This window comes from Mugil cephalus, chromosome 2 (assembly GCF_022458985.1).
Source record: "Mugil cephalus isolate CIBA_MC_2020 chromosome 2, CIBA_Mcephalus_1.1, whole genome shotgun sequence".
In the NCBI taxonomy this organism is placed as follows: Eukaryota; Metazoa; Chordata; class Actinopteri; order Mugiliformes; family Mugilidae; genus Mugil; species Mugil cephalus.
The window spans coordinates 6313208-6339974 of record NC_061771.1 but is presented as its reverse complement, the minus strand read 5'-3'; the positions used below and the strand labels follow the sequence as shown (position 1 = coordinate 6339974).

Sequence of the window (26767 nt, the reverse complement as noted above, 5' to 3'; positions counted from 1 at the left end):
TCAGGCTGCGCCGCTACACTCCAACATGAAGTATACAATACATGTCCTGTGATTTCAGCACTCTAGAGTGTCTGTTTAGACAGAGCGTGTGATGATAATAATTCAGTTTCTTTCATGAAGCTTGAGAGAGAGAAAACATTAGCCTCAGAGCAGGACCTGGTCGACGACAGTGGAAAATATAATTGCTTCTCCTTCTTTCGCTCGGCAGTGAATGCGCACACACACACACAGGAGAAAAGGATGCCAACCAGAACAGTGGCCCATCAAAGCTCCACAGGGGTAGCGACGCCAGCACTGACGCACTGCTGCTCTCCTGCCAGCTAATGGTCACTGAGCACTCATAATGTTTTTTTCTTTTGGGTAGTTAGGTGGATAATATGTCTTTGTTTGCAGCCATGAGGGCAGACAGAGAGGCTGGTAACTTTTGGTCATTTTCTTGTTTCTGCTATGAATGTCACTTGCTAGTTTTATTAAATTATCTGCAAGCCAACCAAGCCTTATGGCGCTGTGCAGCTTGAGACACGCGAGGACAGTTTGGTTTTGTTCATACTTCAACAGATGAACAAGCAACACATTGAAAAACAGAATTAGAAGAACAGTAAGACACATGTCTTTTAATTCCCTGTACAGACCCTTTAAATTCATTAGCAAAACACACACACACACACACACGTAGACTCACAGAGCTGCATACTATACACTTCTGTCAGAAGACTCCTAAATTTTACAGAAAGCTTTTTACAAAGCAAACTTTCATTTCAAGAATGAGCAGTATCATCATGAGAATAAAAATGTTTTAACTTTAAATTTCAGCACAACATCCACGCATTCACCGTCACTCATGTATTCATCCACAAACGCATTTACACATGCAGTATGTAAGTTCAGTCAAATGAGAACATTTCAGCTGATGCAGCGTCTTGGCCACCAAAACGTTCAGGTTGTCCAAATGTCTGTTCAGCTGTGAGGCAAAAACAAGTTGCACAGCACGGCGAAGAGTCTGGAGAAGGAGCCTTTAATGAGGACCAGGGACCTGTAAGCCTCCTTATCCCTTATGGCTCCATCATCCAAATCTCAGCCTGTTCCTTTTCACACGTCATCCTCGCTGACTTTCCTTGTGTCGATTTGACAGGGGTTTGTTCCTGCTTTCTGTGCTCTCGCATACAGCTTCAAGAAGTCCTTGTAGCGAGGAGCACAGCCAAGCCAGGCTTCACCAAAATGGACAGAGCCAGTCAAAAGGTACTCATCGTCGCCGGGATGCACACTGCACCGTACGGGAACATTGACACGTCCACTCCAGCCCCGTCCTCTGGCCCCGCCCCAAGCAAACACCTTGCTCTTCTGATGAAACAGCCGGCTCAAAGTCACAAGAACAGGCGAATGCTTGCTGGTAACTGATGTCACATCTCGAAGAACACCACTCCCAGCTACAGGAACAGGAAACAGGCGAGATAAAAGAGAAGGAAAGAAAATAAACTGATCGTTCACACAAAAACTTGTCAGCACAAAATAACATTTGAAAGCAATGAAACCAATAAAACCAAGCCACACTCAATCCAGTACATGTGGAGCATTGCTGCTGTAGCCTTAGTGCTCCGGTATTGTTAGCTATTGTTAGCAAACTTACGATAAATGTTGCTGCAAAAGTGACATCAGTGAGTCACTTTGCTCAATTTTCTCTGCTTGTGCAACTAACCCAAGGACATTATGTCTATATTGTATTAGTTCTAAATCAAGGGAAATTCAATGCAAGATTATCATGCAGCTCACAAACGTGACAACTGGGAAATACATTTGCTCTCTTGGCAGGAATTTAATAAATGGAAACTGACCCCACTGGTAAATACGTAGCTGAGTTTAACTGAGGATAACCAGTACATAACTTTGTCTGTATGAACTAAGCAAACACAGTATACTATATGTGTTAAATCTTTTCTGGGAAGATTGTCAGTCATCCAGACCTTGGTTCATCTAAATATTTTAAACAAAGCAACTGAACTAACCTTTCCAAAAGGATTCTTGTATGTTCTAGGTTTATAAGTGCAGGAGGCTTTTTGGAACTTACATCTGTGCCAAACTAACCTCACTGACTGTACAGACATGAAATCAGTCCACTCGTGTAACTCTCCAGGAGAAAGTGTATAAGTACACTGTATATTCGACTATTCCTTTAGGGCCCAAATACACCAAACAGACATCAAAGAAACAGCAGAAACTACTGTCACCTCATGTCGAGAGGCCTGTGCCAACGACCAACTAGCACATCAGGTCTGCACCTACGTGACACAAAATTACACGCCAAACCACCAGGTGGCAGTAGTCTGTGTTTGCCATTCAAAAGAGGAAATGGAGGCGCCACTGTCAGCCAGGAAACGAGGACGAGCTGTCTCTGAATCATGTTGATTCGTTTGTCTAGTTCAGGGGTCTTCAACGTTTTTCAGGCCAAGGACGCCAAACTGAGGGAGAGATTAAGAAGGGACCCCCCACCTACTGGTTCTATATTAAACTTGGCCTGGTGCTATTTATAAATGTACTTTAGATTATTATAAAGAAATTTAAATTTGTGGGGAAAAATTTAAAAATGAATAAGAAATGTCTAATCAACCAAAGATTTTGCGACCCCTTCCTGCAGTACCTCCACTAACCACCTAGGGGGGGTTGATTGTTTGTTTTGGATCAATAAAGAGGGAACACATTGTGGAAAGGTTAACTGAGGAGGTTCGGAAATACCGACATTTGTATGACTCGTCTAAGGGGAAATTTGTGTAAAAGTTTCAGTCACTGTTGTTGAAAATGAAGCTGGAAGTATAAACAAAAATTAATATGAATGGCAAAATAGACACAGCGCCATCTAGAGTCTGGGTTGTGGTTTTAAAGAGCGAGCCAGACTGCCGAGAGTGTAAATGGCTCACACTGGTGTAGGCTATGTGCGTAGGTTACATCATCTATATCCCACAGAGGTATAAACTGTGCTTAAGTCTACGGATGTTCAGTGACAACCTGACACTGACCAGCAGCCAACCATCAGTGACAGACTTTAGGAGAACATGTGCGTTTGTGTGTATGTATTTACCATAGTCACTGGTGCACACAGCCATTAGGACCTCTTCATCTGAGCACGGTTTACAGGCAACTAAAACACAAAACAGAAACAGAGGTTACAACGATAATTTTCACAAGAATACTTATATGTTACTGCCCTCAGTAGTTTTTTTTTTATTACTATACGAGTCCATTCACACGTGTTTCTTGTTTTATCCTCTCTTCTATGTGTTGGCGGGTGTTTATCAGACATCAAAAGAAATATAGAGCGGGTGTGAATGGGAATAGCAGGTGAGGGAAGAGACATAATCAGAGAATTACCCTCTGACCCTGTCACCTATAAAAACAGCTATAAAACACCCGGACAGGAAGCTTCACTGGAAGGACTTAAAGATAGTACAGCCTTCCCCTCCACCACACGTCTCCACTCATACGGGTGGGCTGCTCAAAACGCCATGCTTTAAGAGGGGGGAGGGGGGGGGTCTTCTTCTGATTGACAGTTGCGAGGCGATTGGCTGACCCTTGTGCTTGACCCCAATGAGACCTTTTGATTGGCCTGCTTGTTTTCATACGTCTGGCTGACACTAGGGAGAGTTGGGGGCAAGGAAGTGTGGGAGGAGGGTGTCAGAAAGAGGCTGCATTTAGGCCGGATCAAGAAACAAGGGTGAAACAGTAATGTGTGGCCTTTAGCTTCAAAACACCTTTTTTTCCCCAAGCTAGTTCTCGTCCGTCACCTTCACTTCATGTCAGTGAACCGAGTCAAGTAAGAGTTTATAAGATCATTTAATCAATTCAGTCAAAACTGGCACAAGGGGGTCTGTAGGGCTTCCCTGTGTTTATTGTTTATTAGGAGTTTTTATATGTGAAGCACCTTGTGCTGCAATTCATTTGTTTGTAAGGCGCTATACAAATAAACACTGCTTTGATTTGATATTAAACATATTGCGACTAGGGATTTGTGCACATTTGAATTATGCGTGTTTCAGCTTCTAAAACCCAGCACAAGGCATATATGCAGACAAAATAAATGAACGGGAGGCAGGGTAACACACGCAAAGAAAAAAAACATGTTACCTGAACCAGGGTGCAGGAACGGGTACATGTGCGCCCCCGGCCCCCGGCTGGGCACCAGCTCATATTGGAAAGCTGTGATCCTCCGGCTGATGTCCGCCTGGGGGACTGCTTCCACAAACAGAGCCCCCTCTGCCAGGCTGAAACAGTGCACCGCTCCCCCAGCCTGGTTCTCCTCTGCAAGCAGCAGCTTTAGATCCCCAGCCTGCTCCAGGTACACATGAGAACCCTAACGAGGATGGATTGATTTAGAAAAGGCACATCTACCTGGCAAATTCAGCCACACACACATATATATATATATATATATACTTCTTCATATTATTTTCATACCCTACCTGGGAGTAAGTCTGGGGCTTGATGCACACATGGAGACCGGACATGTGTCCTGATGAGGACTCCGTGTTCGGCCGCAGGTTGACGATGATGGCCCCTGTTGGGTAGAGCCACTCTAGAGACCCCTGAGAGCAGCGAAGGTAGACCTGCTCCACATCTCTGCGATGAGACTCGTGGCTCAAACCACTGCAGGGGAGAAGAGGGAATGATTTTACAGACATCGCACAAAGAATACGAAACAGGACCGGAATTAAATAGCCACGACCCTTAAAATATTCCTGTGAATGCAGACAAATCTTTAACAGCTAACAAGGTTGAAGACGCACACAGAGGGGATTTAATCATTAGAGCAACTGTGGCAGCTGCCAAGAAATTGGTCACTTGTTTCTGATGAGCATGAGCGACCTCGACACCATGGAACTGATTAAGTCGTTAGAAGTTGGAGGTGGGTAAACTTTACAAGGCAGAGTGCAAAGTACAGGCTTTCATTTTTTATGACTTGGGGACTTGGAGGAGTGATCAAAGGCGCCATGTGGCTGTATTTACTCAGGAACTGAAGCACAGACATTCCTGTGCATATTTCCAGAATCTGAAAGGGAGATTTAGTCCACATGAACTGAATGAAGTTGGAACTAAATCAGACTCGCCAAAGCTACACGAAGGTGCCTCTCTTTTTCACTCCAGAGTCTTCTTCCTTTCTGAGAAGAGTGAGTGCGTGAAAAGATTCCGGTAAAACATTACGGATTAATAGCGAAATCTGACGTCAGCTCTCAGTAGAAAACCACAAAAGATGTCACAGAGCTGGCAAAAACATCTACCCTCACTGCCGTCTCTTTTGTTTCACCCTGACCTTCGGGTGACTTCCAGGGGATCTTAATTCAACATGTTAGTGCGTGATTACTCATCTGATCCCGCAGAAATCCGATTAAAGCAACAGTAAAGCAAGTTCAAAGACACGAGCTCCCCTTTAACACATGACTGAAGTCACTTTTCCGCATTACCAGAAAACACCCACCTTCCAGTTTATTAGTGAAGTCCGATCCTCAAAGCTCATCTCCGTGGAGGTTTAGAGTTTACTTAAAATAACCGTGAGGACTCTGTTTTCATTTTAGAGGTCGTGGTTTGTTGTGCTATTGGACTGAATTGTACCGAAACATGTTCCTAGTTTTTTGACAACCATTCCTCAGTGGGCTAACAACAAAAACACTTAAATCCAGCGCCAAAAACTACAGTCCCAAAATTAACATCAGTTGCATTACTTTTTTTTTTTTTTTTAACATAGATAAATGTAACATTACAACTGTGGTTCCTAATGAGCTGGCGAATGAATGTGTATTATCCAGGAATTGCATTTTCATTACATCTTAATATGTACACAAGAAGTAGGTAAAATGTAAGTAGTAGCATCACTGAATGAAACGTGTAAAATCGTCCTTAGGTCATAAATATCTGCCAGAGAACCGTGGCTGAGCAGAGTCCCTTTGTTCAGTTGCATCCTCACCTTCCTCTCCAGCTACACTGGTCGCTGGAGTACTGTGCCACCGCCCGACAGAGAAGCACCGCAGCGACCCAGTGCGCAGCCCACGGCCGGAGCATGGTGGCTTTACCCGGCCCCGCGGTCACCGGATCCCGCACAGCACACCGCAGCACAGCAGCCAGCCAGGCGACCCGCAGCTATCCGCGTTAAAGTATCCCAGAGCGCTTTGCTTAGTGCGCGCAGGCTACATGGCGGGTTCGGTTTAAGCCAAAGGTTTCATGTGGGGCGGCAGAAAAGCACGGAGGCGAGGGGGTACTCGCAGGAGCGTGGAGGAAAACGGACACTGTTTGAAGAACTTTCTCTGCGCGCGCACCGCTTCGCCTCATCGAGGGCGCGTGCCAGCGGTGGACTCCGCTTGAGTGACACGCGAGCGCTCGGTCCAAGCCACGCCCACAGACTCACAGGAAAGATATGTGTAGACCACGGGAGTCAAGCATGCGGCCCGCGGGCCAAAAGCGGCCCGCCAGGGTCCGATCTGCCCCGCGGGATGTAAAAATTACATTCAACACATTAACTGCAATTTTTCCTATCAAAGAAGGGTTCACACAGTTTTAGTAAAAGTTGTCAGCACAACATTGAGATATACAACGACTGAAATTGCACTTTTTGTTTTCTTAAAAGATGTCCAGTTGTTCACTAAATGTCCTGTAATTGGTTCCAGCGAGAAACCAACTGGACTATAATAATTATCTCATCTTCCATGCCGCTTAATCCTCACTAGGGTCGCGTTGCTTGAGCCTATCCCAGATGTCATCGGGCAAGAGGAGGGGAATATATTCTATTCTATTCTATTCTATTCTATTCTATTCTATTCTATTCTATTCTATGTGATGAAGCTACTGGATACTGTCTTTCCCTCGGGATAAATAATGTATCAATCTAAATTAATCTAATCAAATCTATTTTCATAATGTTCATCTTTGCACTGAAACAAAGGGAAACATTTGGAGTTGTCCTTAATTTTAGGTTAATACACCGTTTTGCTACCGGTCCGCCATCCTTGAGATCAAATTGGGCTAAATGTGGTCCCTGAACTAAAATTAGTGACAGCCCTGGTGTAGACGGAGCTCTCAGTTCTACTTTAAAATACCATCCAGTTTCTAGAGACATGTAACTGCATCAGCGCACTGAGCAAAGAACAGCCTTACCCTCGGGGACGACAACAATAAATAACAGACAAAAACTTGGACCACACATGCATCAGAATACACCGCATGAGCGCATAGACACATTTGCCAATTTGATATACAGCGATATAGAATATGTTTGTTCTTCTCTAAGTCCAACAGGTCACTAAAAAATGGCGGCCTGTGCGAGTTCTTGTGCGCAGGATTCAGAAACACACGGATCACATTATCGCCGTGAAAATTAGATCAGCATGCAGGTCTGGAACAGCAGCGTCCTATGACTTCCGTCCCCCCACCCCCTCCAAAAAAAAGCTCTCCAACAGCCAGTGTCTTGCTGCTAGACACTGTTTATTCAGGCTTATTCACTCCTATGTTACCTGACTGCTTCATCTGAGCGGGTATTTCTCCTTTGTAGACTATATTTTACTGGCAGTTCCCGCACCATTACAGCTCTGCTGCGTAATTTCCATAGGCTGCAGTGTTGTTGAAAAGAAAAGTCCCAATGGAACAAAAAGTCACACATGTGCTCTAAACGCCTGTTTGGATCTGGGGTGGTTTTCCCGTGAGAAAACAGTGGAAACGGTAAGCATGTTACTGACTCGTCACATTCCCCCGGACAGCCAGAGCAATGTAACGCATTTCGAGAAACACTGTAACCACCCCCCCCCCCCCCCACACACACACATACACACACACACACACACACACACACACACGATCTCTTTCATAATATCTCCGTGTGAGAACTGGTTTTATTCGAAGCATCTGCGTTGGCATGGTCTGCCGGTGAAAGTATTTGGACTTTTTATTGGCTTTGTTGCATTTATAGATACTGATGGCATCCATATACACACTTACACACTGATATTGAATTAAATGCTTTAAATCAATATCAGATCAGATTTATCTGACATGCAAGGATTTTTTAAATGATCCTTTCTGGAGGCACCTCCAGCCATAGACACAGAAGGGATCAGCCAGTGAACTCCCAAAGCTGCTGAACGTCACAGTCCCCAAAACGTTATTAAGCTACTTTTGTTTTACCCAGCTTGTGAAAACATTACTTTATTATTTAACATACTCGACAAACTTACATTCTGTAAATGGGCAAACAAGTTATTATTATTACTACAGAGAAACTGTTTTTTTATTAAGCCCTCTTCAGAAAAAAAAAAAGCCTTTACGTCAGTTCTACGAAAAAGAAAGAAAAAAAGCCCAACACATCTGTAAAACTCATCTTGGGTCCTTAATAGAGGCAGTTTTACCATAAACCGAACAGACTCCAGCTACAGAAGGAGCCCGAGTCTAATCCTGTCACCAGAGCAGAGGACTGCTGCTGCTGATGTGCTGTTTGACCTCAGATGCTCCTTCACCATGTGGAGTATTTACAGAGCAGGAGAGCCTCTGACCTTCTCCCCTCACCACCCCCCACCCCCCTGCGGTCACCTGGGTCTTCTCAAGCGGTTTGACAGGAGGAACGCTTTGTCTGTCCACACACTGCCTCCTCCTCGCTGAGCCACTACACACACACACACACACACACACACACACACACACACATTCCTCTATCTCTCATTTCAGCCTCCGTGACCTTTATTTCCTCTCTCTTCTTAAGAAATCTTAATTTACCTTCGGGGGCCCGCAGAGCAACTGCACTGGACCTGAGGTGAGGCCGAGTGCCTTGCTGAAGGGCAACTTGACCGCAGTTGTTGAAGGAGAGGGGAGAACATTCGGCTGGTAACACTGAAATGTCACTTCATACTTCCCTATACGAGAAACGGTTTTCAGATGACTGTACGTAGAGGATAGACTGTAATTCCTCCTTTTTGTCGGGTTGGTCAAGAGCTTTTGCACCTATAATCATTCAGATCTAGAAATCCAGACGCTAAAACACACCATTAGCTTACTCCATTAGTGTCTCAGCTGCTCTGTATAGCATTTATATACTTTTAAGTTCACTGAGATCAAGAACAAACTTCAGTCAAAACAGTTTAAATGTTCAAATGTTGATGAATGAAAATGTTAACATAGAGAGCATAAATTTAAAATAATAATTTGGTTTTAGCCTTTAGTCCAGTGGTTAACCAGCTAGCTTCTATTTACAAAGACTCTGTGCGCTTTGGCTTTTTTGATGCAGCTAGTCCAGGCACGTTAACCACACTGGTTAACTGGTTACAAGTCTCATTTTCAGCGACACACACAAACACAAACACACGTTTGTGGATTCTAGCCGTCGAAACACGGGAATGTGGCAACTTTCCAGGTGAATGAAAAAGGCCTTCAGTGTCTGACCTCTGCGACCTCTCCTCCTCACTCAAACACACCCGACTCTTATCTCTTTCTCTTATCGGCTGGCAGAGATCACGCAGCTGTATAAGAATGTGTGTGGTTTTTTTTTTGTGTGTTTTTTTTTCCAACACGCGCAGGTTTATTTGACCAGCGAGGGCAGGCAGGCTCCAGGGTCACGGCCATTCATTGTGTGCGTGTGTGCATTATCAGGTCTGATGTCTGCGCAGAGACAGAGTGTAAACACAGAGTAAAGCTCTGTTTACTCTCCTTCTGAGTCTCTTTCATATATTCTCCATTAGAGCTCACTCTGATCATCTACCAAGTGCTTCATCATGTGGGCAGAGCGGGTAAAGGAGACGGGATGTATTTAGACAAAACGTGGTTTTACTTAAACAAGCCGCTTCGGTTTGTTGCGTTCTGAAATATATGGTGTCCATTCATCCAAAACACCTTAAGATGGCGCACACTCTAAGTAAGTGGTTGCATTAGGAAGCAGAGAAATGCTGAGCTTCAATTATGCATATCTGTAGACAAAACACTGAATCAATCATGAAAAAAATAATAAAATATATAAATAAATAAAATGAAACCACAATATTGGTTAGTATCAGCACCTCTGCTAAGACACCCGAGGAAAACATCTTATTTTGTAGTGTTTGCTTGCAGACAGAGAGGCAAGAGAGGAGTAGATGGAGGCTATGTGTTAAGTGGATGTGATATTTTTCTCAGCCCCTACACAGCACTATACTGTGGGAAGCAGAGGAATGGGGCCGTCACCTCAAACCTGAATCAGTCTTCTGAATCCTGTCTTGACTACTAACGTGGTGGAATGATCCTGTGCATTCAGATTATGATAACAAACAATGGTCGTGAAGATAAAACGCTGGCAGCAGTGAAAGCCCACCCTATTGCTCTTCTCTAGCTGCCGTGGCCACATTTACAGTAAGGCAGACCCGGACAAAGGGGGGGTGGGGGTGGGGGGATATTGTGGGGAAAGGTCTGTTTACCTCTGGGCAGAAAAACTCCACACTCTGTGAGGTAAAATAAACTTTCTCTTACGTGTTTATGTGACAGAACTGCAGCCTCTAAAAGGAGTTATTGTTCTTTAGCTTTCATAAGAGACCCACGGAGAGAAAAGCAAGCATGAGCAGAATCCATGTTTGTATACTTGCAGCAGATGTGTGTGTGTGTGTCTGATTTGACACGGTTGCATCAGAGAAGGATTGTTAAGAAATCTGATCATAAAACATCCAATGTTTTATAAGTTGAACCGTCTTTACAGTGCATGCTCAGACATACACGTTGGCAAATACGTCAGTCCACACAGAATTAGAAAACTTAACATTTTATTCCTCCAGTGGTCAACACTGGGAATTGCCATGACAGCTATTTATTAGGCAAGAATAAATAGCTGTCATTTTTGTAAAACATAAGGGCCCAGGACACTTTCCTTTCTAACTCAATTATTAAATCATCAATCACGGCCTTAACTCCCCCCTGGATCAGCCTGTGGTTACTCCTATTGTCTGTGTTCAAGGAATAGTGCAGACATTTGGGAAAATATGCTTTTAGAAATACAGTGTTTTCTTTTTTGTTTGACAATAATGACATGGAAATGAATACAACTCTCTGGACTTAATATACAGGTACAGGTAAGTACCCCGTTGGATTATCGTGGAATAAAGAGCCTTGCCTCTGTTAAACCAAGAGTAAAAACGAACAAAAGTCTGGAGTTACTGCTCCTGACCAGTAAATAACTTATGTTTGCCATTCTGGATTTTGAATATATTAAACAAACAAGGTGTAGCACGCTGAATGACTTAAAGGTGCCCGTAGGTTTCTGTTGTTGCCATTCGTCTTGCTAAGCGATGCTAATCATCTCCCTGGTGTAGCTTGACCTTCAACAAGTGACTGGTAACTTTTACCAAGCAAATAAGCACATTCCCTCAAAATGTGGAATTATTCTTACACCCGTCTCTGAAAACAAACAACCGTAACAGCTCCAGTACTGTGGTTAAGGAGCAAGGCACAAAAATCAGAGCTGAGATGTTCCGTCATATTTGCCAAGTAAAACTATGAGGGCTGGAAATTCTTCACTCTCTTCAGACACACAAAAAGCACCTTCTTAAAACCACCTAGATGCGTTATAATCCTTTGGTCCTTCACTCACTGTAAGAGCCCTCTACTTTCCTGTCATTACCTGCCTACAGTATCTCTGGGGTTGTGTATGTGTGTAGGTAATCCTCTCCTCTGCATTCCCCGGGCTGTTAAACCCACAGGGCTCCTCCTGTCTCCATCAGTCTGAGCAGTCAGTTGAAGTGGTAGTAATCTGTTCCTTCCTTCAGCTGCAAAGACTTGAGGTTTTCCTCCAGAACTCCTCCTGTCATGTCCTACCAATGGGACGGCGGCATGAGAGGAACAGAAAACAAATAAATCACTTGAACATATTATATAAGAAACATTGTTACTTGCAGTAGGGGCTAAATGTCTCTCAGCTGTGTGCTCAAGATAAAAGATATTCAGTCACCTACAACAGATTGGGTTAAAGCAAAGTTTATGAGAAGAGTTCAAACGGATATATTTGTAGGTTTAGATTATTGGACATCTTGCTGAAAGACCTGTGTGATTGAGCCCGGCTGTTTGTATGTGTGTGTGTGTGTGTGTGTGTGTGTGTGTGTGTGTGTATGTTGTAGAAAACTAGAAAGAGTGTGATTGAGTCCAGATCTCTTTGTCCACCGACTCTGATTACTCCTCTGAATTCCCATAATTGAGCAATTAGCCAAGCCCTTAGGCGCCCAGCCCTAGGGTCACTCCAGATTTAAATCTGAATCTGGCTGGGTGATAAATAGGTAATGAGCGATTCAACTGCCAGAGCAGCTGTGTGTGTGTGTGTGTGTTATATTTCAATAAATGAATAAAATGATTGCCAGAGTAAAGGGCTATGACATGACCATGAGTACTGGCAGGACTGTGGACCACCAAATGAAACTCACAGATTTAGAATGAACAGTGGCAAAATATGAGATGTTTGCTCAAGCATCATGTGATCAAAGATCAGGCTGCAGTCTCTGCCTGTTTCCTGACAGCCTCCTGTGTATTTGTGTGCACTATGTGCTGTACAGGGCACACGCCCTCTATCATTATGTTGTTAGCCTAGATTACAGACCTGAGGGACACACGGTCAGAAACAGCAAACATACAACACGCAGACACGCTTTCTGCTCACCAGTTTAACGCAGATGATGAAGGGGGCGGAGGCGTCCTTGTAGTGCACCACTGGGATTTTTGGCTTTGGTCGTTCCTGGAAGAATTTCAACAAAAAGATAGAGAGACTCAAACCATTAATAACAGATTTATACAGAAATTTAATTCACTGGAATAAAGCTGTTGGATGACTGTCAAAAGCTAAATTCCTTCTTACTGTGAGTTAATCACAACAAAACCAGCTGTACTGGCTACCCACAGTGATCTCACCTTGGATTCCTCGTATGTGTAGAAGCCTTTCTGGATCTTATTCTCATCCACGTCACAAAAAGCTTTGACCTGATAAACACAACATTAAATGCATTAAACTCTGACACTTTTCACTACTTCCTCCACCAGTTCTATCTGCCTCATGGACAGAAAACGGACACACGTGTGATTTGGTAACATACTTTCTTCTGACTGGTCGGGCTCAGGCATCGGTACAGCTTGCGGCCCTGTTTCCCAGCGTTCCATATGGTGAAGTTCTCCCATTGGCTGAGAACCTTCTCCTGTAGGAATTCCACTCGCAGCTTCCAAATAGTCTCCCTGGAAACAAAGGGGACGCAGAGAAGACGAGAGAAATGGTGCAAAACTTGAATGAATCTAGTGGAGGATGGGAAAAAAGGGCTGCATGTTTAAAAGTTTATAATTTATTATACTCATACAGGTAATCAGCTTTTTTTTGCCAAAGGTAAGATGAAAATGATCAATGTCTGACAGATTAGCTTAAGACGGGGAAATAAGGGAAAGAGCGAGGCTTTGTTGGAAGGTAACAAAATACGACTGCAATCACCTCTAAATTCACAAATCAAAATGCTACTGTACATCTTGTTAACTTTCTGTTTTGCAGGGCGTTATGTGCAGGATAGTTTCTTGGCTGGGAGTGGTGACTCCCTGGAGTCTGACATAACAATGGTGACTTAACAGTTAACAACTAAATTGTGATTTTTTTCTTTTTTATAAAGGAGAGAATAACAAGTACAGAGATTATTACGCAAACTTCAGGACTCACTGACACAAACAAAGGAAAAAACAAAGGCAGACAAACTCCTGGGTCCTGTCAAATAATGTGCTTGCTAGAAGATTATATGTTTCCACTGCTTTAGGTCAGCTATATAATCATCAGTAGTTACAAACCTTCCATAGTTAAATATTATTGTTCACTGGTATTTGAGTCATTGTGGCTGTTGTTGAACATGATACATCTGCGTAAGTCCCACAATAAAAGCTCCATTAACAAATGAAACGTTTATGTCCACTGAAACACTTCTTGTTTTTTTTATGTGGAACAGCTACAGGGCGGTTTTGAGTTTGTATGAACACAGTGATGCAGCAACTTTAACAGGGCATAAAGATAAATATAAAAGTTAAAGCACAGACTTATTGTTGTGCATACTGAAATAAACTTGCTTCCTGTTGCTTGCTTGATTATTTGATCTTTATGTGATCAGCTTTTTACAGCACACACAGAACCACCTTTGCACGTACATATATCTTCCATGCTCTCATCGTGCTCTTAACACCTCCTCCTCACATTCTTAAACACAAAGAGGCACTGATGTTGAGTAATTACACGGACACATTCACAGGAAGTACTCCAGTCTCTTCTCTTAATGTGAGCTTCTTACTGCGTCTAGCAATGGGCCTCATATGGCAAACAAACCCAAATCCACCATCATCGAGGAGCCGGGTGGTCTCCAGATTCCTTTCCATTCTCTATGCAGGCTTTGATTCCAAGACATGGCAGCAACACGGTAGAGATTTACTATACACACACTAAAGCCTTCACTCACATTTATAAACACAGCCTTTTCGTGTCAGAAAGCCTCTAAGAACAGTTGCTCTCCTTTTCAAAACTTCTCACTTCACGTGTAGAACTGCAGAGTTATATTGGTAAGAGTGTGAGACAGAGAGACGGAAATAAGACGATGGTTTCATCTGACTAGAGAGAGGAAGTAAGTAGGCAGTGGACGGGAAGGAGTGACACGGAGTGGGGGGTAAAGTGAAAAGATGACAAGCTCGAAATACACCTTCAAAAATAGACAGATGATAGATGAAGACTGAGAGGAGGATGAAGGGGTGAAGAAGTGCGTCAACACCGGGAAAACACACGAGCAGTGGAGAGGAGCAAGTGGAGGGAGGGAGGGCGGGAGGAAGGAAGGAAGGATAACAGGAAAGATGTGAAACAGATGAAAGGTAGGTAGGGAGGTGGGCAGGAAAGACCTTCTCCTTTGGAGTGTTTCATATTTAGAAGCAGACACACACACACACGCACACACCTCCGTGTAACAGCAGGGATGTCAGCTTCACACACACACACAACAAGTCAAACACTTCTGTTCACAACACGATCCGATTCGCTCCCAACAGCATCGGACAGATACTGAACATTCCACAGAGAGAAGAGAACAGGTTCAGATTCCTGGTTCACATGCTGGGAAAACGGGCTGGAATTCCAAAAACATAGTCGGAAAATCTCAAGATTATGATAACATGCGTGTGTGTGTGTGTGTGTGTGTGTGTGTGTGTGTGCATACTTGTGTGTGTGAGTGGCGAGCCCTGAGAAACTGCGGGATGCCAGTGGGCAGCTGTGAGTAGGTGGAGGATCAACACTGCGTCCAAGTATGTGTGTGTGTGTGTGTGTGTGTGTGTGTGAGTCCAGCTCAGTGGGAACCAGAGTGGACGGTGAGACTGACTCTGTTACAGAGTGAGTGGCGGCCTTCTCGTGGTAACGATAAACCAGCAGGCACTGGTCGACCCTGGACAAACCCCCGCCCAGACGAAGACTCTGGTAGAAGAAGAGCAGATCCTCTGGCACTCCCTGGGCACAAAGAAGTAGATGTTGAGCAAGATATGACTGTTGCAAAACTGGCTGCAGTCAGTGGAGACAGAAGGGGAAGTAGGAAGAGATTCCTGGTCGTCAGTCATCTCCAATCAGAATCCCTACTCTCACACTGTTCTGTCAGATAACTGACATCTGGGTAATAAACAACGTAATTCACCTCAATCAGAACAGGCACTGAGAGGAATAGTGTAAACTGTCGATAATCTGTTGAATAGGAAAATATTAGTGCCTAATAACTGTGTAAACTCTTGATTCAATAGTTTCTCTCTGGGCGGAAAAAAACACATTGTGTTACTGAATCACTGCGATTCCTCTCTGTCCCTTAAAGTTGTTTTTATTCCATCGAAGGAATTCAGTGTTTTCAAAGGTGGGAAAATGTATTTTTCCACAGATGTGTCAGAACCGCTTGGTGCATAACAAAAGAACTGAATTCTGAGTAGTCTGGGGAATGTCCACATGAATCATTTTGTTGACAGGCCATGAAAGAGAAAATGGAATCTCTAATCACAAAATATTGTCCACGTAGAAGAAGCCACTGTTTTAAGAACGTTTGGACCAAACAGAAGCTCTTTTCCCACTGGATGTGTTTAGATGTTGTCGCACATGTTCATGTAGGGAATGTTAAGGAAATGCCTGTGTGTCAACATCCACCTTGCCTCCTTCGTCAAATGGTCCAACCTCCAGGTACCATCTTCTTGAGCAGAACCATGTTGGCATGACGACTGTGGGCCCGTGGGATGTGTACGCCTAAAACCAAAGAGAGTTCAGATTATGTCACAGACCACAATAACATTTAGTGGAGATCAACAACAACAAACATTGCAATTTATGAATTTATGGCAAATGTCGTGTTATATGTTGCGATAAATCCTATAAGAGAATCAAATAAAATGTTTACATATAGTGTTATATAAGCCATACTACCATAACCCTGAGTGTAGACATTCTGCAATTTAAACTCAGACACACTGTTCTTTAGTCTGCATGAATTCTGTTTGTTCATGTCTCAGGCTATTTTAATCACGATTTCTACTTGTAGCCACAATTTCATTTTGGAAGTCAGGAGGGAGAGGAACAAGATGTTTACCCAAAACCCAAGAGTTACACTTGGTGGAAGCATATAAATAAAGAACAGTTTTCACAGACATTATTTTGCCATTAAGTAATAGTTAAACACAGGTGTTTCTTATTGCATTAAGGTTCATCCACCAAAGACTGGTAACACCTGTAATTACCTAATATTTCATCTCAAAATGGCAGTTACAAAAAAAACATATTCTGACTTGACAAGTATACAGTCCTATAATTAATATGAGGTAATAGTCATTTGTAATTCTAGAGCAAGTGAGAAATCAAGGGAATGTACAGCAGGACCAGTCTGTCTGTATTCAGAAATGCACACTTCTACTTTTTACAGAACTTGGGTCCTCCTCACATTTGTCCTAGTACCTGGCACCAAATTATTGCCTCTATAACTACATACCTGTGTTCTTTCTGCAGGTCAGTCAAGAGTAGGAAAAGAGTATTATCACTAATTCTTTCTCTGGAGTAATAACTAGTACAGTCATTACAGAGCATCATCACAAAGAAATAGATATGCATGAAAGGACAGTTCACAAGTCTGCCCTTTACACAGACACACAGTGCAGGAAACAGCTTTTTCTGTCAGCATTATTTTAGAAGAAGGAACTTGTTGTCATGGCTACAGAACATACAATCAAGATCAGGCTAAACAGGTTAGCATTTAGCTGGTGGGTCTGGAGAACAAATGTGGCTTCAAATGAAGAGGGCCTGTGCAGACACCCAGTGCTCCCTTTCAGAAGTGTGTGCTTCCTGAAGTGTGCGGGGGAAGGATACACACTTCCACACCATCTTTGACTAATGAGTTTAGTTTGGCGTTTCCTCCTCTTTCTGACTGCTAATGCTTTAAGGAACACATTATGGCCTCTTTATTTTTTATAAGTTGATCCATTTGTTGCCCCGGTTCCTCCCTTCCTCTATGTATGCCACTATGCATGTGTGTGTGTGCGTGTGTGTTTCGTAAGTACTGTTTTGGCGTTTTGAATCTGAGGGTCATTCCAGGCTGACCTGCTCCTTCCTCCAACAACATCCCTGTATTTCTGCTTACTGTGTGTACGCATGCGAAAACTACTGGACCAGAGAAATGTATCACAGATGAAAAAGAAGAAAATTGTGCAAAACATATGAACGCAGCCAATCGAACAGCTGGACAGAATCTAGTGAGTCAGTGTGTGTGTGTGTGTGTGTGTGTGTGTGTGTGTGTGTGTGTGTGTGTGTGTGTGTGTGTGTGGGTGTGTGGGTGTGTGTGTCCACCTACGTACATCTCTTCACCCTTCTGTTTAAGTGTTGCAACATTCTGCAGATGTAATCTGTGGCCAAAAGCATGAATAAGAGGAATATGAGCGAGTTCTGGGAAAACAGGGGGTAGAAGGAGAGAGTCAGGGTGGATGTGTGTAGTCAGCGGGGTAGGGAAGGTTTTGGATAACCATGTCTAATGTTCTGCAGATGAACAATCAACTGAAACATGCAGCACACTGCGTAGATCTCTGCCTTAACTTAGTTAGGTTCTGTTCTTTCGTCTAGAAATTAGTAGTAAGGGCAGATAAAGAGAAGAAAGAGAAGGGGAAGGAAAAAGGAGTGGCTTTCAAGCCTGCAGAATCAATGCATGATCTCATGCTCATGCTTCAGGAAACTTAATATCATATAAATGTCCCGGAATGTCTGCTAAGGAGTTATGCAGACTCTATGAGTGAGTGTGTGTGTGTGTGTGTGTGTGTGTGTGTGTGTGTGTGTTTGTGTGTGCGTGCGTTTGGGAGAGCGTGAGGGCAGGTTGTCTAGTCTCCTTGGTGATGGTGTGTTTTGTTAAGCCAGAATTAAGATTTCCATCTCTATGTAAACAGAAATGCTTCCTATGACATTATACTGATGTCACTCTTATCATTTCATGACTTTTTGAGGTGATGAAGATAATCTAAGCAACGTGTAAAGATTTTCATTCCTTTAAGCAGGCCCTTAACTGTTGATGAAACATTTCAAACAAATACTCGTCTAAATCTTATCAAATTGATTGACTTATGCTAGATCACAATCATTAATTCTTGCCTAGAGACGTCGATGACATGCTGCATCATAACCTCTCGTGTCTTGACCTCTTTTAAAACTTGACTGATAAACAGAAGTGAGCACTAAGCTGCAACTTTAGTTTAGTTTTCACACGGATACATTTAAAATATAGAAGTAGAGATGCTCCAATGCCACTTTTTTTAGAATGAGTTCATGCACTTACAGAGTTCTTGACAATGACTTTAAAAATGAGTTTTCTTCTCAGAAGTTATGCTGGTACTGATAACACACCTGCAGTGGAAATAGTAGTAAAGTAGAAGAAAATATCTTTTAATTTAAATCATATTCCAGTAGTAGTAGTCAGTCTGCAGAAGGAGAACTCTATCTTAAACCACCTCTATTTTAAAAACCATTTATGACTGACTGCCATCTAGCTGTGTGGTGTTTGGTTCCTGGTGCTGTGTACTATACAGTACAGATGCTATGAACCAGAGATATTGACTTTTTTACTTGACACATTCTTCTTGTCAAATCCTGGCAACTACATTTCCCACAAATCCAGTCCTGTAAATCAACCACTGACGGATGATCTGGGGCCAGTTTAACAGTTCATTTTTATGTCCCTAGTTTTGACTGTACTATTTGTACCAGCCTTGTGTAGCTGTACCTAGCCTCCCTCTTCCTTTTCTGAATGAGTGTACAGAGTGCTGCCACCTGCTGGTAAACACAGTTATTTCCTCTCACACAGACGGAACATACTGCTACTTGTCTGTAGCCTGTTGTCTTTGCGGTGCGTTTAATTTGACACACAGTGTCAGTGGTAACTGGTCAATAATATTCACACTACAAAGAGAACCCAAAACCTTCTGGTTCCAACGTATTGCCCTTACTCCCACAGTATAACTAGTTACATTATTTATAGTCACTTCTGACTTTCAACCGTAAATAATGTTTGTATCGTTGATATATTTACCCTAGTATAGTTTTTCTTACCTCACTCTATTTAATTTCTAATTTATATCTAACAAAATGGTTTCTTCACATATGAAGTTCCAGAGACATGCAATCCTTCAAGTGTAAATCCATTGTTCCTCTTTAATGTGTTAGTAACACCAGGTTTTTCCCTATTACATATCTGATGAATGTTGGACTCAGCAACATTAGGTCATGGTGACCCACACTTGTTTCCTGCTGGCCCTTCTTGCTGTTGCTCCAACGCGTGCGTCTTTGAAGAAGAAAAAAAAGGAGCCCCTAGATAACAGCAATCAGGCCTCCATTTAAATCAACATTTGCCACAGGAACTCTACAAACATCTGCTTCTGTTTAGAGCCATAGAGCAGTTTAGTATGAAATGAAAGACATTTGTGATGCAGTGGCTCGTAGAAGTTTTTAGATTTCGTTAATGGGATTCATCTGTTTACAGCAGTTACATATATTTCAGTAATGTTAATAATCACAACCCTGATACACAGGTGCAGTACAATACGCACCATGAAACCAGTTGGAAGAGAAACAGGCTCCACAGTAAGCAGCAGTTTTTGTCTGCAATCAACTTTTCCACTGCCCGCAGCTTCGTATTATTGACTACCCTGAGCAGACAGCTGGCAGCGTGACCCGTTTCCTCTGCTGAGACTGTGATGGACAGAAAGGTCAGGAGTGATGCTGTGTCCTCCCGCCGGTCCACTGCCACATTTCCGTGGAAACTGTGCACAGCAGGTACGTATCCTGTTTCTGTCTGACCTTGTAGCTGCCTGACACGCGACCTCTCACATACACACAAACACACGCATTCATCCACTTCAAAACACACACACTGTGCCAAGCTGTGAGTATTTACCTGTGTTGTGAGCTGTTCCTGAGTGAGTGTGTTGATCCAGCGAGTGTAACGCTCTGTAGACCCCTCTGGCACCCTCTGGACTCTGCAGCCAATCAGCTGCCATGAAAACAAACATTTTTCTTTTTTCTTTGAAAGTGAAACTGAAAAAGGCTCTGGATTAGAGCTCTCTACATTCTGTTTTAGTGGGTCACTGACATGGAAATTCAATCTGAGATCTTTATTAGAGATTCCTACTTAACTGAGAGATCTACACCAATCAGGCATAACATTATGACCACCTTCCTAATATTGTGTAGGTCTCCCTGTGCCTCCATAACATTTGTGACTCATCAGAGAATGGACATGGGTCTTCTGAGGGTGTCCTGTGGTGTCTGGAAACAGGATGTTGTAAGTGGGGGCACTTTAGGTCCTATGGGTTGAGGGGAGGGGCCTCTATGGATCATCCCACAGACACTTGATCAGTTTGGGATCTAGTGAATTTAGAGACCAGGTCAACACCATGTGCTGTTTTCCATGAGTTGTTCCTAAACTTTTTGTGTGTGTGTGTCAGGCTGCATCCTGCTGGGGATGTCTGCTGCCATCAAGGAGTGTCATTGCTATGGGGTGGTGGTGTCTGGTCTGGTCTAGGTGGGTGCTACATGTCTAAGTAACATCCACATGAATGCCAGGTCCAAAAGTTTCCCAGCAGAACACTGAATTGTCACAAGATGGTCAATGTTATTTACTTATTCTGTCAGTGGTTTTAATGTTGTGGCTGATCAGGGTAAAGTAGACTGTGGACTGTCATATCTTCCAGAAATAAAATTGTTATTGAGAACACTGAATTCATTCAACAGAAGAAGACACATGCACTGGCCTCATCTGTCCCAACTGTGCTTATCTTTTCAAACATCTTTGAACAACTCGTTGCTTCATCCATCGTCACAGACACAAACCAGTTCTGTTTTGCTACATCTATGTTTCTGCCCTGGTTACTTGCCACGTAATCTGATGTTTGTCCCACATGGAAAAATTTATTCATTGCACCCAGAGAGCAAAGTGATCAGACAAAGTGTTTATGTGGTATGTTATTAGGTGCTTTTATTTTCCTACTGAACAGATTGTGAAAAGTTTCCACCAGTGCTCTCAGTGTCTGTTCTGACCGACCTGGTCACATTAGGCATTTTTACTCTGAATGGGCTGTTATTCTGAGTATTAGTTGAATACTAGTGTCCATGTAAACTTTACAAATGTTTAACTGCCCAGATAAATCTCACTTACCTGGTAGCAAGCATTCATATTTAAAGGCACATTTGGGATTTTTAAAAACATAACCCTGGGCTTTGATCATTTGTGATATTTTCTCACATTTGATGTTTAAGAATGAATTAGTTTATCAAGAAAATAATTGTTAGAATAACTGATGATTGAAATAAATGCTAGTTGTTCAAATCAATGCAAAATTCGTTTCTTATAAAACAAAAAGTGAGGTTATGTGAATGCAACAAAACAACACTTATTTTTATGCAGGACCATAAAAAATTCGGTCATAGCAGAAAGGGTCGGGTTGTTTGTGCAGGGCGGCAAGCCTGCTGTCTCCACGCTGCCTCCCTCACTTCCCTCACACACACGACCTTTGACCTCTGACCTGGCAAGGCTACAGAACGCATCAACACCGGATACTCGCACTGTTCTGCGTGCCAACTGCATGCAAGCACGCACACACACCGGCTGACTCACAAAAACAACAAAAATACCTCTCATTCTCAGAGAGATGTGCCAGACAGAAAGGGAAGAGAAGTGAGGAGAGAAGAAGGGAGGGAAGTGAATAAGCAAATATTAAAGAAGAACCTACCGAGTTCTGGTGGAGCACACACGCGTCGTACTGCAGGCGAATTCTTTGGGGCAACATAATGTCATCCTGAAGTTTAAAAAAAAAATGATATCGAAAGGTAACATTAATCATTCAGCAACATGTGACACAACCTACACGCATCTTTTTTTTGCCCTTCAAATTTCTTATTAGCTATTATACAATAGTAAACAGGCAAATTGTACATTGGTATAATTTAGTGATATCATAATTATTTAATAGTGTGATGTTGTTTGAATTGTGGAGGGCATTGCTTCTCATTTAGCTAGAGGGAAGAATGTTAAATAAAACAGTATTTAAATAGAGCTAAATTTAAAGGTTGCACTTACAGAAAAACATGCAAAAGAGAAAACTGTTGACATGACTCAAGGAGTTAAACGGTAAACAGCTCTGATCAGAGGTCAGAAACTCTGATGCTGCGGCCTTTTAATTGCAGTTTTGACAATGATGCCTTCAGACAGGCAACTACACCAACACACACGTACAATTTACTGCATAACACTGCTCTCAGACCATTAGTCCTGTGTTCTGACAGGTTGGTCAAACAGTCACTGTGCTGCTGAGGTCTCTGTGTGAATGTGCCTGTATGTATTGTGGGTGCATATTTGGATAAACTGATATGACAGAATTTGTTTTGACTCACTAGTGCATGACATATAAAAGACATCTGGAGAGCGAAATGAAACGTGCTGTATCTGATACACACACACACTTACCGCGTCCTGAAAGCACAAGAATTGTCCACGACTCTGAGATATGGCCTTATTCTTTGCGTAGCCCACTGTAAGACAAAAGAACATTGTGCATTTCTGTTTACATGACTCACATTTGTGTACGCCTCAGTGTGCCAACCGCTTCCATTTGTAGGCGTGCTAGCATTTATCATATCCAATCATCAAATGTGGCAACATGGAAAATATCAACAGTGCATTAACATTTGAGTAAAGGGACTTTCTTGTGCCTGCGCGCTGGCGACAGCGCTGACACGAGGCACCGTGTTTCTCGGGTGTCTATCTGCTGGCTCTTGCGGACTTGAGATCGCGTTGATTAATGGGTGGATTTTTTATTTCGTATTTGGCATTCGATTAGACACAAGGTTGACAAGTTCACCATGATCTCATGTGAAACATTTTCCGACCAAGCTCAACTCCTGAATGCATAATCTGATGGAATCTTAACAAATCTGGCAAAAACTTTCATTGCAGCTCATGGATGAATGTGTTAAAGTTCAGGGTCAAAGGTCAATAGTTAAAGCACCAGTGACAAAGTGCAATTTCGGCCATAGCTCAAAATCTCAAGTACACTTGAAGGAACCTCCTGAAATTTAGTCGAAATGTTCACTTGAACACAAGGATGATTTGTTTAGAATTTACAGGTCAAAAGTAAAACTCACTGGGACTTCACAAAGTACTGACCACAACTCAACTCTTGCATGCGATATCTCAGGAAAACCCTGGTGGAATTTCTTCAAATTTGGCACAAAACTTTCACTTGGAGTAAAGGATGAATTAATTAGGAACACCTGGAGGGAATCCCTTCAACACTGGCACACACAAGGATGGAAAAAGTCACACAGTAAGTTTCTGGACACACCTCAAGGTGTGAATGTAATATCTCAGGAATGCCTTGATGGAATTCCTTCATATGACAGGGTCTTTGTCTTTTTGGCCATAAAAAAAATTCAGAGATACCTCAAGGGAACCCCTTCAAATTTGGCACAAACTTTTAGTCAAACATGAAATGTTTAGAATTTGTCGGTCAAATATCAAAGGTCACAAGGAAATCACATTTCATCAAATTATTCTGTCATGATAGCATGCTTGGGGGATTTTCACTTTAAAAATGCACCTAAATATGTAAATTACTATTAACTGAATATCAGTTATCAAGCACACTGTAAACTAACACACAGCATCAGACCAGAAGAAAGCTGGTGGTAAAATCTTCTGGGTAGATGCCCAAATCAGTTATGAGCCGCCTCGTGACACCATTGCGTAAGATTGAACACTCTAAAAAAAAGAACTTGAAATCCATTTTTTTGTTTGTTTATTCCTGCTTCTGGCTTCTTACAGGTGACAAACTATTGAAGTCATAGTTTCACATGATACTCCAATTTGAACTGGGAATCGATCACTGATCAACAGTTTAACTGACCTCCTCTGGGTTGGGCAGAATTGTGACCGGAGATCACCACAGAGATTCCTCTTGCCTCCAACCTGTCCCTCCAGCCCTCCAACACTTTTCTGGAGTCATCCTGAAGGACACATACACACAGAACTCTGTTGAGGTTTCGTATTCTGAGGCAGGTGTAAATATCCAAACAAGCAAACAAACAAACGCACAGTGCTTGCGTCGTCAAACACTGACAGCTCCACGGCTCCAGTGAAGTCTTGGTGTGATACGCCCCGTAGACACTCATCCAGCCAAGGTGATGCATTGTGCACCGGCATGATAATGCTCTGGAGACCAGAGAGAGAAAGTTTAAACAGAGGGCACCTGCTGTTTTGACAACCACACAGAAACAGAAGAGAAAATACAAACTCTATCTTCAGATAGGAAGTGAAAATGAGTCAAACTGGGAGCGTGTGGCAGTTGCACAGGCTGCACCGAGAGGGCACAAAAAGTCACACAGCTGTCAAAATCAACAATTTGCACACTGAGCATTTGGTCTACAATTTCATTTCCCTTTAGGCAGACTCAATTCTTCTCAGAATATGATAAGAACATCTGGATTTCATTAAACTATCTGAATACCTACATCAGATAGTTCTACAATACTCTCATGCCTTTTAGTGTGTGAGAGACTTTCATACAATTGTTGACTTGGCACAGGGACGGTGGTTTTGACTTGGCCTCCAAATTCCTCTGATTCCAATCCAATCAAATTGATTGGAGGATGAACAAATCATGGAGCTCGCAGGACTGAAATGATCTGCTGCTAAAGACCTTGGCACCATTAACAACAACACACCTTCACAGGTCCTATGGGGTCCATGCCTTGACTTGTGCCAATGCAACATCAGGCAGGTAGTCATAATATTATGGCTGATTGGTGTATGCATGGTGGACGTGATATTAGATTTAAATGTTGCTGCCCACTAGTCAGGGCTGTAAAACTTATTTTAGTTGAGGGGCCACATACAGCCCAATTTGATCTCAAGCGGGCTGGACCAGTAACACAACAGCATAACAACCGATAAATACAACTCCAGATTTTTCCAAAACAGTACGAGTAAATTACATAAATGTTTACACTTAATAAACTTTCCATTAAAAAAGTGAAAATTCTTAAGGCAAATAAATGCAATTTGGTCAAACTGCTGTTTGGTCCTGTGTCTCAGTGTTGTGTTCTGTCCACTTCTCTGACTACATGTGTAAACACATTAGTAAAGGAGGAATTCATTAGATGTGGTATACCAGGAACACCAGGAGGGAATCCCTTCAACATTGGCACTGACACAAGAAAGGTAGCAGCTACTTTTATTCAATTAACGTCTTCTATGCAGTTTTCGCATTCCGCAAATTCATGCTATGGGCCAGATTAGACCCTCCGGCGGGCCGCTTTTGACCCGAGGGCCTTGTGTTTGACACCTGTGACGTAAATTAATAAGATAATTTACCCTCATTCTGCGGTGTAAACCACTTTACATAATAGCCACTGAACTTCTGCCTTTTCAGTCCTGTACGTCAGTGCTGTGCTAAGCCCCGTCACCACCCACCACATCCACTGAGCTCTTCTCCGCCTCTTGGTCTCTTTCTTCAGGCAGGCTGTTTTCCTCTGTACGGAGCCGCTTCGGTGGGTTCGCGTCCATCTCCGACCCTCCGTCCCGCTGCTCCGGCTCTTCAGCACTCATTAGTGTCCGGATGAAAACGCTACGACGTTTGACTTTTGGTTAAATATCAAATATGAATGTTAGTCAACGGCTGCACTGGTGAAGCTACATTAACCGGATGTTTCTAAAGGTAGCCGGTGTGAGTTTCGCCAACAACACGTGGGTAACACGTGTATAAATCCTTATTTTGTAACTGTTCTTAATATGAAATGCACCAAAGCCGACCAAGAACGTCACCTCCCATGTGTTTTGTTAATTTCAGTGGCGCTCAGTGCATCTGTCCAAACATTTAGTTCAAACTCGCAGCGGGCGGACTGCATTGCAGCTTCACTACTTCCGCAAATAACGAGTCCCGAGCGCTCATTGGCTCTGGCAAAACACGGACAGGAACTTGATTGGCTCAATATTACTGTCAATCATCTGGAACAGTGACGTCTATGATTGAGACATCTTTGTCCCGCCTCTATACTCTCCTCAATCTGGGATTCAGTGCATTATTTCTGTGGATTATTTCTTTACTCTTTCAGTCTGAGCAGACAAATGTCGCAAATGTGGCCACCTCGTTCAGTCTTGAAGTCCAGAAGTTTTTATAATGAACATTATGAAATTAACCCTCCTGTGAATAACATTTTTGTCTTGCATGAAGATATTTTCATTTACATGCAAAA

At 42.8% G+C, this 26767-nt stretch overlaps 2 protein-coding genes across 3 annotated transcripts; both read right to left on the bottom strand.

Annotated features, from left to right (window-relative positions):
• Positions 1-587: 587 nt before the first annotated feature.
• metrnlb (meteorin like, glial cell differentiation regulator b) lies at positions 588-6315 on the bottom strand. The gene is made up of 5 exons (XM_047579096.1): positions 5951-6315; positions 4452-4635; positions 4117-4342; positions 3074-3133; positions 588-1427 (listed from the first exon to the last, which is right to left on the bottom strand). Exons 1-5 carry the CDS (start codon positions 6043-6045, stop codon positions 1090-1092), a joined length of 903 nt encoding a protein of 300 aa, XP_047435052.1. The 5' UTR covers positions 6046-6315; the 3' UTR covers positions 588-1089.
• Positions 6316-10731: 4416 nt separating this feature from the next.
• On the bottom strand, positions 10732-26423 carry b3gntl1 (UDP-GlcNAc:betaGal beta-1,3-N-acetylglucosaminyltransferase-like 1). 2 transcript variants are annotated; one of them, XM_047579094.1, is made up of 12 exons: positions 25986-26423; positions 24609-24725; positions 24421-24520; positions 22983-23047; positions 22249-22314; positions 20415-20510; positions 16145-16240; positions 15345-15469; positions 13059-13194; positions 12877-12945; positions 12629-12703; positions 10732-11792 (listed from the first exon to the last, which is right to left on the bottom strand). In XM_047579094.1, exons 1-12 carry the CDS (start codon positions 26118-26120, stop codon positions 11712-11714), a joined length of 1161 nt encoding a protein of 386 aa, XP_047435050.1. In that variant the 5' UTR covers positions 26121-26423; the 3' UTR covers positions 10732-11711. The 2 variants fall into 2 exon arrangements, with proteins under 2 accessions (XP_047435050.1, XP_047435051.1); XM_047579095.1 differs by lacking the exon at positions 20415-20510.
• Between the last annotated feature and the right edge of the window lie 344 nt (positions 26424-26767).

Excerpts from the sequence above, each read along its gene's own strand:
- b3gntl1 (XM_047579094.1), bottom strand. The coding sequence starts at position 26,120 with ATGAGTGCTGAAGAGCCGGAGCAGCGGGACGGAGGGTCGGAGATGGAC. Across the intron at positions 24,521-24,608 it reads TGTTTGACGACGCAAGCACT|GATGACTCCAGAAAAGTGTT; the intron begins GTGCGTTTGTTT and ends TGTGTCCTTCAG. Across the intron at positions 13,195-15,344 it reads GCCACTCACTCTGTAACAGA|GGAGACTATTTGGAAGCTGC; the intron begins GTCAGTCTCACC and ends CTTTGTTTCCAG.
- metrnlb (XM_047579096.1), bottom strand. The coding sequence starts at position 6,045 with ATGCTCCGGCCGTGGGCTGCGCACTGGGTCGCTGCGGTGCTTCTCTGT. Across the intron at positions 3,134-4,116 it reads GTTCCTGCACCCTGGTTCAG|TTGCCTGTAAACCGTGCTCA; the intron begins GTAACATGTTTT and ends TTTGTGTTTTAG. Across the intron at positions 1,428-3,073 it reads TGTGTGCACCAGTGACTATG|CTGGGAGTGGTGTTCTTCGA; the intron begins GTAAATACATAC and ends CTGTTCCTGTAG.